At 33.3% G+C, this 13804-nt stretch overlaps 1 protein-coding gene across 3 annotated transcripts in view; it reads right to left on the minus strand.

Annotated features, from left to right (window-relative positions):
* The window catches only part of LOC128997981 (isocitrate dehydrogenase [NAD] subunit gamma, mitochondrial-like), a 59011-nt gene extending 46814 nt beyond the window's left edge, over positions 1-12197 (minus strand). For 2 of the 3 annotated variants that reach the window (XM_054423865.1, XM_054423866.1), the window contains exons 1-3: positions 11993-12197; positions 7407-7463; positions 5596-5699 (exon numbers count right to left, since the gene is read on the minus strand). In XM_054423865.1, the coding sequence (XP_054279840.1) occupies positions 5596-5699; positions 7407-7463; positions 11993-12082 (251 nt within the window). In that variant the 5' untranslated portion in view covers positions 12083-12197. The remainder of the gene's footprint in view (positions 1-5595; positions 5700-7406; positions 7464-11992) is intronic. The other variant, XM_054423867.1, reaches the window with a different exon arrangement.
* Positions 12198-13804: the final 1607 nt, after the last annotated feature.

Genomic DNA, 13804 nt, shown 5'->3' on the forward strand with positions numbered 1-13804 from the left:
AGGCTGGTTACGAGATTGCCGACTTTCCTGCAACTCCCAGACCAGAAGGCCATAGCTCAGTATGATAATCTGACAGCGCTTCATCAGAGCCTAGAACCTCTCCATTAGCTCCTAAACCGAACACGACAGCCTGGGTCCAATGTCACTAGCCTACATCAGCTTTTGGACAAAATATAAAAGGAACAACAATCTTTTCGAGAAGGAGTTAGAACACCCAAAATAATAACAGGACTTGGTGGACTGTTTGTAACTCTATTATTAGTGGTACTATGCATCTGTCAGTGGAAACTTGTTAAAAGCGTATGTTGCCTATTGTTGCGTTTCCCTAGAACCACTCCAGCTTTACACGGAGAACCTAACGAGAGAGCGAGGCAGAGAGAAGCCGCTGTTCCCTGTCCAACCCCTACTATGTACCATGAAGACCTAGGGCCTACCGCTAGCTGGACGAGCCACGAGGGGGTGCACCTGCATATTCCTCGACCACAACAGCAAGGACGACCGAGCACCAGAGGACATTAGCCTGGGGGGAACAACATTTGCCATCAACAGTGGAAGATGAGACATCCTTATGAATTGTATACATTAATTAATTAATAGTAAATAAGTATTAGGTAGGTATAGTATATGAAAGAAATCAATATTGTATTTTAGTAATATGGTATTTTTTAAAGTTGTGTTATTGGAAGTTTGAACTATGTAAACACTCGTGTGCCAAGTATAGTGTGGTATTTAAATTGTGAGCGGAAGCCACAATCTATTGTTGAGGTCAGCACACGACACTATTTAATTCACCACTGTTTATTTGATAAGGCGCGTGCCAAAGAATGTAGACTAGTAAAGGGGGAACAGTACTTTCGTGTTTGAAAGAGTTGAGATAATAAGTATGTTTTGCATATAATTGTTTTTAATATAAATTCCTTGTATTGATTTCTTTCATTGTAAAAATGTATCCGTATTAAGTATGTTTATAAAGTTCTGTGTTTATGTTCTGTTTTCATTTAACTTATACATTTTTCTTAAATAAAGGAATAAGGGATTTTAATTAATTACACATGGTATTGTGGAGTATTATTGTGTGTGTACTTTTATTGAGATGTTTTGTTTTTATGTTAATTGGTGTGATAGGAATGTAAACCATTCTATCATCAGTGTAGCAGAGTGCTAAGTATTGTGTGTATTATAAATGTTTTCCAATTGAGTCAATTTGATTTGCCTAATGTAAAAAAAAAAAAAAACATATATGTATCACTTCTTATCTGTGTGATTTAGTCCTAATGAGAAAACTTAAACAACAAGTTGTAGAACCTGACCATTTGTGGGCTAAAGGTGAATGAGCTCTTTGTATGGGTATCATATTTGATTTTATTGATTGTTATTTGTGTATATTAATTCATAATTATAACTAGTCAATTTTAAATAGATAGATTTTGGTTGGAACATTTTTTTTGTGTCATATTGCTATTGTTTTGCATTCTTATTGTATCTTATATCCCATATCATAGATGTGTGTTATCAAGTTTAAGGTTATATTGTATTCTTGTAGTATGCTTGCATAGAGACCTGGACTCAACTAGATATGAATTATTAGTTAGCAATAGGAAGTAACTCAAAATTTACCTTATTGGCGATAAAACTGTCTAAGCTGGTCATCCATAAATGCAGCCAACACCATAAACACAGCCGCAAGGAGAAACATACACAGGGGTTCCACCGGTAATAATAAAAGCGTAATAGAGAACTATCAAGCAGATATGGTCCATTGCAACAAGTGCCAACTCTAAACGTTGCACGGCAGCCCACACATTAATGGACATCTGGTTAGGTGTCTGGCTTATCCTATCAAATCTTGCTCCCATATAGTAATTATTCTAAATTAATGTAAAGTTGAGTCCTGGTATTTTAGTTCATTTTATATTAAGTTTGTGTGTTTGTACTACATAATATTTGGGGTGTAATAAAGGTCATTTGTTTGTCACCTGAGAGTTTAATTCACCCTGGCTCGCCAACCTTGACAGTTGCTTTATTTGACATTAACAATGAGTTGAACAGCACAATCTCTAATAAAAATCACCCAATGTTTATTTTTCTTGATCTTAAAAAAGCATTTGATTCAGTGGATCAATCAAAATTACTGAATAAAATGGAAATATTAGGAATTCAAGGCATAGCACTTAATTGGTTAAAAAGTTTTCTCTCTAATAGATCCCAGTTTGTTTCAATTTGTGGTGAATCTAGTGATAGAATGCCTGTAGACTACGGAGTGGTCCAAGGCAGCACCCTTAGGCCTATTCTGTTCTTATTATACATTAATAAAAATAAATCTTTAAGTTAAATATTTTTGGAAAAGTTTTCTTATTTGCAGACGATAGTCTTATTTTCCTGCAGGTAAGGAAAATAAAACTTACTTCCATTAAATGTTAATAAAACAAAATACATGCCAATTTCTATTAATAAGATAACAGATTACAATCTACATGACCTTATTATTCACGAGTGTGGTGATCAATATAACATTGCGTGTGACTGTGAGTGCAAAGAAAAAGTAAATTCGTACAAATGCTTGGGGGTATTTTTTGACGAGCGTTTAAAAAGGAACGTTCACATTAATTATTTAAAAAACAAAATAAGAAAATTCATTTTTGCTTTTAGACAAATGAGTGATGTTCTAACATTCAAAGAAATAAGAATGACATCATAGAATGGGGTGGCTGTTATAAAAAGAATTATGTAACCTTCAAATTTTGCCCAAAAAACCATGATAAAAATAGGATTTGGAAGATGCAGACGTTAGCAGTCTGTCACTTTATTTGAGGAAATTTCCCTTCTTTCTATTCACCAACTTACATAAAAAATATATTCATATTTTCAAAAATTAAAATAACATTTTGCATGGAATTGCACATTTATACAACACAAGGTATTCTTCAAGAGTTGGTATCACTACATTACAAAAAATTATTCTTTTTCTTCAAATAACTCCTTTTGCATATCTCATATACTGTTTCGTAACATCTGCTCTTATTTTAATAATTTAACCATTTTTGATTCACCTCTCAACTTATTTAAAATCTGTGTTAAAGAATACCTTTTAAATCTAGGTTAGGTTAGGTTAGATAGCGAGGCCGAAGTTATAGTCACAGCTGATTACTGGCGTGTTTGACCTGACCCTTGTACTGTGCTGTTGTTTTATGTTGTAAACTTAATAGTTATAGTAAAAATTGTAAACATTTGTACTATGTAGCAAATTTAATAGAATAAATCATTCATTCATGGTTATTCGAGAATTATAACCACACAACTACCCAGTTATATTGTACACTACCTTACTATGACAGTTGAGTTGAGCACACAAAATGTAGCCTATTCACCTGTGATTCTGCAAATAGTAATCCTACAGGTTTGCCTTTGTTTCGCGTTTATCTTATAGGCCTATTTTGTATCTAATAAGTTTGCTGTTTTTTTACATTTCTGATGATGACGCCACATGAGCTGCGAACGGTGTTATCTGTTACATCAATGCAGAATCACAAGGTAGAGTAAAGTATTGTAAATTTGTATTCGTCAATTCTGACAAGTGTCTAAAGATTTTTTAAGGGGCTTTTCTAAGGCAATCATTTAATATTACAATCCTAAAACTAGTGATGTATCAGTACCAATAGAATTCTCAGTACCACCAGTGATTTCAGAAAAGTACCAAACAAGAACAGATGTTCAAATGTTTGTACTAACACTTCGGTACCAACAGGGCACGAACTAGAACTATTGAAACATTGAAGAAGCAATTACGGCAATATCTGTGAGCAACTGTTGTGATAACAGTGATATCATAATCATCTCCTGCATTTGCACATCTGTGATCATCCCTCACTATCATTTCTTGTCTATTTTTGGTCATTGAAAGTCATGGAAATAGGCAAGAAGTCATGGAAAGTCATGGAAATCCCCAATGATGGATGGATTTGAGGGGACCATTCAATGCTCTAGATGTCAACATTTTCATTATTTCCAACAGTTGAGATTTTATTACTTAATGTTCATATTTAGTATATTACTTTAAGAAACTTAAAGTAAAAGAAAATGGACAGTCCAACTCCGGTAATGTATAGGCAATGGATCTAGGCTATAGACGTTGACTATTTATGGATATTTCTCCAATAATCAAGATTCATATCAATCCATAGTTTTTCCGGTTAGCTGGACACCATGGATACTAATCCAAATTTATATGTTCTTTATTTGACTTGTTTTTGAATTTACAGTACTAACAAAACGGGAACAGCAAAAACTTCCTGAAAATAAAACTAGCCCACAGAAAATTTCATACCTATCCATATTAAATTGTCTGCTCTCAATTCATAAATTGCAATCACAAATACATTCATAAAACACAACATTGGAACACTATTTGTATGAAACTAACACAAATTTATACCATGAATACATCACATAAAGATGGCAACTTTTTTGTATAAGGTCATATCAACACAAAACCCAACAAAACACATGTTGGTGTTGTTTTTTGGTTGGAATATCAACACAAAACTAGTTATTTATATTACAACCAATCATGATGCCATTCATTGTACATGTGCATATCCTTATATATAATATGTGAAGGCGATTTCTACAAAACACTACTCCTCCGTTAATAATGGACGGATTTTTACAAACAAGGTGTTAAAATTAAGTATTTGTTGTGTAGACGCCCCCTTTCACCAATTCCTGTAATAAAAGTCCTCGGGCTTTGCCTCACAGGCCATCAAAATCCTAATGATTTTCTTAAGAAGAAAAGATTTTGTTTACTTAAACATACGAATAATTTGTATTAATTGCATACTAAAACAGCTGTTCATAGTAAATACATAATACGCACAAAAACGTTCATTTTCAGTTTCAATAACTGGAGTGGAGTGAGCGTTCGTTTTCAGAGTGTGTTTGTTTTAAGTTTCGATAACTGGAGTGGAGTGATTGATAACATTATCTTTGAGTTGACTATTTAATACTTTTAATACTTTGTAATTGCTCGAATTCGAGCAACAGGTGCACTAGTGAAGAATGAATAAATGATGTTTGTTTTTGATTTAGCAAGGTTTAAAAGACGAGTTTTAGCTTGCAGACATGAAACTGTGATGAATTAAACAGTACAAATTTTGTACATTTTGCAACTCTCCAAAATCTCTACTAAATTTAAATTATATTGTACTTTGAAACATATAAATACTAGAAGTTTGAATTTGTAATTTGTAAAATTGAAGAACGTTTGGCGGTAGAATTCTTATTTTCTGCGCTCAAATTTTAAAATGTCACAAAGAGAATTGATTTTTTTTTTCCAAAATAGTTAATTCAAAATGTTATATTTTAATATTCAACAAAATAGTATAGTGATGCAAATTTTCCAAGACTACAAATACATACTGATGGTTAAATCTTAAAGGATCTTGCTTACACCACTCCTCAAGTTTAAGCTGTGGAATGGATACCTAGGTCTAGTGGTATATTTTTCCGAGGAATAGAACTTTGGTTGTAAAAAAATAAGATTTCAATCCATGCAATCTGAATCAGTTTAATTTATGGATGAAATAAAAATAAAATTACCTGAAAACCTCTTTCACGTAGTTCATGAGTTCAGGACCAATTCCCCCACCTGGCAGCATGGTGACTGTGTGCCGTCCTCCGTATTGGGCCTTAGGGACGGCAATCTGTCAGAACAATCTAGTGTGAGAGAAAGAAGAATAAACAACAAATGACGACAACACAGTTGACTCCGCTTCTCATCTTTAATTAAACATCCTGAAAAGGCAACACTGACACTTATGGTCCCAACTGTTTCACTGTCTGCATTTTGGATTAGAACTAAAGTTATATGTCAGATTTGACACATCATCCTGTGATGGGGGGAGGGGGATTAGTATTAGGTTGAGGGCAGCCATTGAGTAGACAATTACTTGTCTATATCATTTAAAACTTGAGCTTTGGCCAGGATAGGCGGTCCTTAGACAACATAATACATTTAGGTCGTGGTACATCCGATACATCAGTTAATGACTGTGAGAGCTATAGCAGATTGTCAGTAGCATAATTCAAGGACACATATTGAAATAAGCTGAAATACATGTCACAAAAGTATGAATCTAGAATACATATTTTTAAGTTTTGGATTTACTTTGGTATTGACAACTGTTATAAGTCACTAAAAAAAGACTTTATCAAGCCTAAAAAGTGTTTTCTTTAAACTTTAAAAATTCTTAAAGTTAAATTCTTATAATTCTTAAAAAATGTTAAAGCCTGAGAAATGTGGTAAAATAGTGTAGGTATGTATATGTATTGGATAGCTTATTGGTGATTTTTTTCAGAGATATTTTTGATTCTGGCCTTTGACTGCATCCAGCTCTTCCATTTTGTGAAATACTCAAAATTTTGAAGGGTATTTCAATGGGTTTCTATTGTCATTTTCCCACTCCAGAATGTGTAATTCAAGTTAATTGTTGTGTTGAAAATCTAACTGAAATGTATAAAACTATAAACCATTGCCAAAACAGAAACCACACAACCATTATATAAACCATGCTCTGCTGTTTGCTTTGCAAATTTAAAGACTTATTTAGTACAAAACATGTAAAAATCTGATGAAAGTGTTTGATGGATGTGCTTCTTTCATTTTGAATCACCCAACCATCAATTAAGATATTAAATAGACATAGTTAAGATATAAGAACTGGTGTAAATTGAGTTAGACAGAAAATTCAAAAGACAATAAAAAATGTTTCTTTATTTGTGATTTCAGTACTCAATATGTAAGCATTTTACAACAAAATCACTGTGGGTATAAGGAGTATGAAATATAATCTGAATTCTAGGACGAATAATACAATATCATGACAAAAGCAAGAGTTCCAGGACAGAGAGCCAAAAGAAGGAGACTTTATTTCAGGATTTCCAGGACACTAAAAATCCCAAGTTTTCTGGGATACGTAGAATCTCTTAAATTGTTGAATTTTGCTATTTGTGAAGTCAATTGCTTACTTAGTTCAGTTCAGAGAAGGAAACATGCCAACCGCAAATAATATTATAAGCTTTTGATGCTTTAGCTGTATAAGCATTGATGGTTAAAATTTAAGTTAAAACTTTAAAATATATTTTTCATGCAATGTTTAAATTCTTACAGGTTTTAAAGGTTGCACAAGTAAGAATGTTCATACTAAACTTATTTTACTATCATAAATCATCTAAACAGTTGGGACCATAGGCTTATTGCACTGTTGTAAATACACATTTATTAGCACACAGATAAGATCCATCCTAGAATGCACACACGGTGAGTAACAAACAAAGCTCAGAGAAAGATTAGACGAAACCAAAGCCAAGTACAAGCATTATGTAGGTCAAAACAGAATCATTCGACTTACAGTTTTTCTCTGCACAGGAGTCTTGTGCTGTAGATCAAAAGCTGACATAGTCGCTGCCTAACACAAAAAAAGATATTAACAATTGATTCACCTGTAAACAGATTTTCTCAAAATTATCTGCAAACGTCCAACACTGGGGTTTTAAAAGCTTGACACTTAAGTATTTGAAAACAGGTTATCTTACAGTTTGAATTTTTAAATTGGAATTTTAGTTCAAGTTTTAAATTTTAAAAAGGTTTCTACATGTTATTCTGTGCAGCTTTTTTTGCTTATATAAGCATGAAAATTAAAATACGGTAATTTTAGTAACTTTTACTAGAGAAAAAAATATTTGGTAGAAAAGCACTTCATCCATTGTAATCACCTAAAACAAGTACTGTAATTAAAAAGATGAGTTAAAATAAATTGTTTAGGCATTCAGTATCTATATTACTTTTGAAATGGCATTTTTTTAATGCTTTATGCAAGAACTTTATTTTCACCAACATAAAATCACCAGGCCTTTATATGTTGTATATTTTATCTTAATTGATTGGACATAGGATGATGATCTTATATCTTAAACTAGTTTAAGTATAAATTATAAAACAATAGTGTGTTAACTATTTATGATTAAATTTTACAAATTCAATTGGGCAGATATCTCTTCTCTGGTTTTGAGTCAAATTAAAAAAACTATTATAGTTTTTATTTTTTATATGTAACCTGAGTCAAGTTTTAAAATCCTAATGTTATACATCCATGTGAGTTGAATAAATGGACATGCAAATGTGCAAAGAATAAAACACATCTGGTGCAAATCAGTTAGTAAGCTTATTTTACCTACTTTACCCTTTGCGACTGAAGAAAACATTGCAGGATGTTTGAAGAGAAGTAATTGTAGCCTACTGAATGAAGAATGCCTTACAATGAAAACGAATCCACAATGTTATGCATAATGAGTTGAAATTCCCAACAAATAACACAAGTAACATTGTGCAATGAGGTTATTTTGTAAAAGCTCATAGTATTTGTCTGCAGTACTATAGTTGATACTGTAGGCGAGAGTTAAGAAGTCCCCTGAGCCCTGGCCTATTCTAAAAATGCAGGCGCTTGTTACTCGACGGCTCGACGCATGCTCATGTTCCACGCGGCAGTCAGGACTCACTTCCACAACGTTAAACATGTTAATGTTCGTGTAAAATTTACGTTATGTATAATCCATAGTCAAAGTGCATAGTTAGGCTATAATAATTACACAACAATAGTATTGTATGTACAATTATTTGAATAATATAATAAATGCTTTTTACCTAAAACCAACAAGGAAAATCAAATGCATTGTAATAAGAGTGGGTATATTTACACCTGCTTAATACCAAACTGCAAAAACCACCCTCACCGTAAGAATACTTCGTGGTGCACTGAACTCTGAAGCAGTGAGGTGAAGCAACTCAAGCGATTGTCTCTGTATTACTCATCTGTTGTGATGTGACAAGTATTCGTCAAGTGTCACTCTGTGAAATGTCACTCGCCCCTTGCTGAGAGAGGGTGGTGCACCTGCAAATACCGCGCAGCAACATTCCAACATTGCTGCATATCGCTCTGGCTCAGAGGACTTCTTAACTCTCGCCTACAGTATTCATTTATTCACCATCATTTACAATGGACAAAATTTTGCTTCAAAAATTGTTTTATAACAGAAGTTGAATATTTACTTTTTCCATACATGGGCGCCTCATCTAGTCTCAAATTCAGTGTAGCCTATTAGAATAAAAATTGTTCCAATTACAACAATGCATGGTGGCACTATACAACCAAACAGCTGACTTAAGTTGCAGCTGTATGTAACAAAACAATAGTAAAATATGCATGTTGCAAGGTCCAGTGCATTGAATATTGGAATCCTTTATTCAAACTGTAATTAACTATCTACTAACATTGACTTTTGGATACTGAAATAGACATCTCATTTATATAGACCAGCTATAGCCAATATTTGGTTGAAATTGAAGATGGCAAATGAGAAACTCACAGAGTGCCTATCATTTTCGGTACCTACTGTGATATTTGGTGTTACATAAAATATTCTTTAGTTTTTTATACGTTATTTGAATTGGTTACAATTTACATATTTTACAGAGATAAGAAAATTGATGGCAGCCCTATCTGCAGTGGCGTAACTAGTCTGACTGCGCCCCAATGCAAGTATTACCCGTGCCCGTTCATTTGTTGACTCATTCTCCGCTCCACCATAATCTCAAGCAAAACTAAATGACATTATTCTTCCGTACTCCCACACTTCCTGGATACTATTTCACTACACACGACATTGTACAAGCTCTATTCAATTATAGAAAGATAATTCAAAGAAATATAATTTATTAAGTAGAGTAATTTTAGAGTTATTATTTTTTTTTTAATATTAGGGCCTATTTATAAAACTAATTGAAAGAAAAATTAAGCTACTAAACATTTATTTTCCAAACACCATTAACGTAGGTATAACTGAAGTAAGGATCACATTAGATACTTACAATTAATTGTACATTTTAAGACGATGAAATATAGGCTACTTCTTACTTTACAAAAAATGTTATATCTATTCAGTGCTGTATACAGTCCTACATGATATTGCAAGCTACAATATAATGTTCATGTTCCGTTTCTCAAAATTTGATTAATTTTAGTGGATGATGCATTCTTACAGTCGAAGAGCTGGCTACAGCCATTGACTATATATACCTACAGTAAGTTTATAGTCAATGCTACAGCTCATAGTGACAACACTGTACGTAAATTCCTATTCCCTGTAAAATAAAAAAATGTATCAATCATTGGTAGTTTTTTCACTTTTTTATCTTCTTGTTTTTTCCTTTTTCGGTCGGCACCACTAGGTTTTTTATTTCTGTCCCTTTTGTTCAGTATATCATTACGAAATCCACTAAAACGCAAAAATAAACAGTCCCCTAATTTTGAATAACAAATACACCGACAAAATGTGTTTTGTATTGTTAAAAAACAAATAACACTTAGGCCTACTGATCGTACAACAAGGACTGACAAGGACACGTGACCGTGGTTACTTATATAATAATGAAAGATTTTATCTGTCTATTTTTGTAGCTAACAACGATAAATGAACAACAGATTTGTTAGCTAAACAGAATGTAAGAATCCAGAATATCAGTGTTTTGCGCCCCCTTAAATCCTGCGCCCCAATGCACCCTGTTGGTTGCATTGGCGTTAGTTACGCCACTGCCTATCTGTTATTGGCTCAATCAAACCACGTCCATCTTCATTTTAAACCTGGCTACAGTTTTGAAATTAGAATGGGATGTCTCATTCAATCAATAGTCGAACATACTACTTATCTGCAATAAAAGACAAGCCCAAGCCAGACATTTCGGCACAGGGTTGTACTAAGCAGGGTCTAAGCCTACTCTCTCTCTACATCTAATATTGGCTTGGTTCATATAAGCAGAGGAAAAATTAATGTTATTGAGTAGATTAACTCAACCAAGCAACTGCCAACGGATCTAGGCAACTGGTTTTATTTTTTGAATAATCAAAATAGAGTGAATTTAATTCTAATGGTGAGTTAGGTAAGTTTCTGTTACTTAGTTTCCTTCCTGTTGATTGAAAAATGCTAAAAAAAAGTTCAATAGTTGTAAGCGGTTTCCCAGAGACATGTAAGTTAAACTTACAAAATATATCACCAGCTGTGCATTAATTTGGCTCAAAAAACTACAAATTTAGTCTTACTTAATATGTCAAAAAATTAATTATAAGCAAACACTGATGTTTTAGCCTCATTTCAGATAAGCAGCTAGCAATCGCAGCTAGACATTGATTTTCTCCAGGTAGATATGACCGATACCATTGACTATATATATCTACTGTAGGTATATATAGTCAATGCCGATACTTAAACCCTTTTTAAGACTATGACCCATTTACGCAGGAATAAGTTATAACCCTGTTATTACAGTAACCTTTTAAAAAATACTGTAATTTGACCTTTAATTTAAATACCGGTAACTTAATTAAATTACAGGTTGAATTATATTTTTATTTCATCTTATATAAGGGATTCAAACTATCACATTTAAAAATAATTACTAACCAAACAGGCATTATAAACACTAAAAAGGTATGCTAATGAAGCGCTACACTCAGGACTTGGTCATGTGGGAGGGGAGGGGGCTAAATTGATGAGGGGAGGTCGGGTCTATCACATAAGTAAACTTTAAACGTAGCCTATTCCATGAATGAATAGTTTAGGCCTAAGTTATACTTATAAATAATAGCGATTCAAAAGAATGCGAAAGGCTTTTGTATGTTAGAATGCATATAGTTTAACAACACATAACTTAAAGGCCTAAGTTTGATTGTTTATAAATTATACGAATAAGGTCCTGTACAGTTATATGTTTAATGGTTAATGCCAATGTGTTTTGTAAGTCTGACACAATTTTTGTCCTTTCCCTGGGGCTTAAGTCACTCAAGTCCCCCTAGGTACGTGCTTGGCTAAACTATGTCCATTCAAGAAGAAAGGCCTAGGCTACTTGATCATTTCGAAGACTAGCCTAAAAGCTTACACTTACATTTCGGGCAGAGTGGGTGCTTGCATCAAATAACTTCGATGAGATAACAGCAGGAATGCTGCTGAATTTAGAATATAATCGACAGGCCATTTTGAGTTCGGTTTAAAATCAGTTTAGTAGCAGTACATAAGAAAATAACATGGATATTTGCCAAACAATTTAGATTTTCACCCAGGCTTATGTTTTCTATCGCCTTGCCTTTTACATTTGTCTTCTCCTTCTCTCTCGTCTTCTGCTACACACAACACAACTCACAAACACTGTAACAAAAAACAACAAATCATCTGTAGCCTCTAGCACAAGTTGACTAGCCTAACTAAGTAAGTTGATATGAAGCTGTATTTCCTTATATTTTTTGTTCTAGGATTTTGTATGAATGGAATTCTTAATTCAAAGTGCAATAAACATCAAAACAAAAAAACTACGAATGTAGATCTTTTCAAATAAACCTGTGTGGTAAATTTTCATATTGATTCCGATGAACGTCAAAACTGTACTTTTCTAGGAGATAAACATTCAAAAGTGAACAATCTCAATGTCTTAGAATCATATCAATTCGAACTAGGTATATTTCGTACTATAGCTTAGAGTTAAGAGTAAATAATAGCTAGTATTATTTCAAAAATGCTTAGGATCAAGGGTTTGATAGCCGTCACTCTATTCCGGGACTGACTATTTTGTTGACCAGGGCCAGCAAATTCAATACATGTAGAAAACACACAATGTACACATAGAACACAAAACACATAGAATGTAGATATTTCCATGAAACTTGGAAAGAAGGTATATCCACATGTGTATTCACACGTATGTAAAATTTGGTAACGAAAAAATATTTACCTATATTATTAACAAAAAACTGGCGTAAATAGCTAATTTTATTTTGTTGACCCGGGTCAATCACCAAAAAAGGTACCTAGAATTAAACTATATACATGAAACTTGGAACGAAGGTTTATCCACTTGTATTCTACATGTATATAAATTTGGTAACGATTGAAAAATATTTACCTATTTTATTATAAAAAAACCCGCCATAAACAGCCTAGCTTATTTTATTTTGCTGACCCGGGTCAACAAATTCAATACATTTAGCAAAATAACCACTTAGAATGTAGATATTTACTTGAAACGGGGAATGAAGGTATGTCAACATGTATTCTACACGTACCTATGTAAAATTTGGTAACGATTAAAAAATATTTACCTATTTTGCTATTTACCTAATATTGTTGACCCGAGTCAACAAAATAGGGAGTCCCCTCTATTCCAAGTGGGAGACTAGCTATCCATACACACTCATTTTGGTTTTAATAAAATAAGTCAAGTAATAAAGTATAAAATTTATAATAATTAAAAGTAATTAAGGATAATAAAGGTATGACCATCCTCAAAGGCGTGAGTGTTTCTGTGTTGTTTTCATTTCGGTAGAGAGAGAGAGAGAGAGAGAGAGAGAGAGAGAGAGAGAGAGACATTTTTAATCAAAATATTTGACAGACGTCATAGGGGAATGTTGTTTTTTATCTTTTAAAAGGTGAAATTGTGTTATGTATGTACTACAGATAGTAAAGTCTCTCCAGTTCATAAATTATTTAATGGTATAGAAGTCTCCAGCATGCGTGGTGTTGTAGAAGTGGAGATGGCCATTTCTTGTGAGGCTGATAGAGCATCTGGAGTCCACAGCTCCCAAATGCATCATTCTGCAGCTATCTCGCCAACCCAACCTTGCTATTGTTCGTATGGCTCTCTTCTGGAGCATAGTAGGACTCTTTCCAGATTGGCGCAAGATGATGATTCTCCCCAGAGAGCTAT

Source organism: Macrosteles quadrilineatus, unplaced genomic scaffold (assembly GCF_028750875.1).
Source record: "Macrosteles quadrilineatus isolate MER2022 unplaced genomic scaffold, UCM_ALF_1.0 Scaffold_7__1_contigs__length_78375512, whole genome shotgun sequence".
In the NCBI taxonomy this organism is placed as follows: Eukaryota; Metazoa; Arthropoda; class Insecta; order Hemiptera; family Cicadellidae; genus Macrosteles; species Macrosteles quadrilineatus.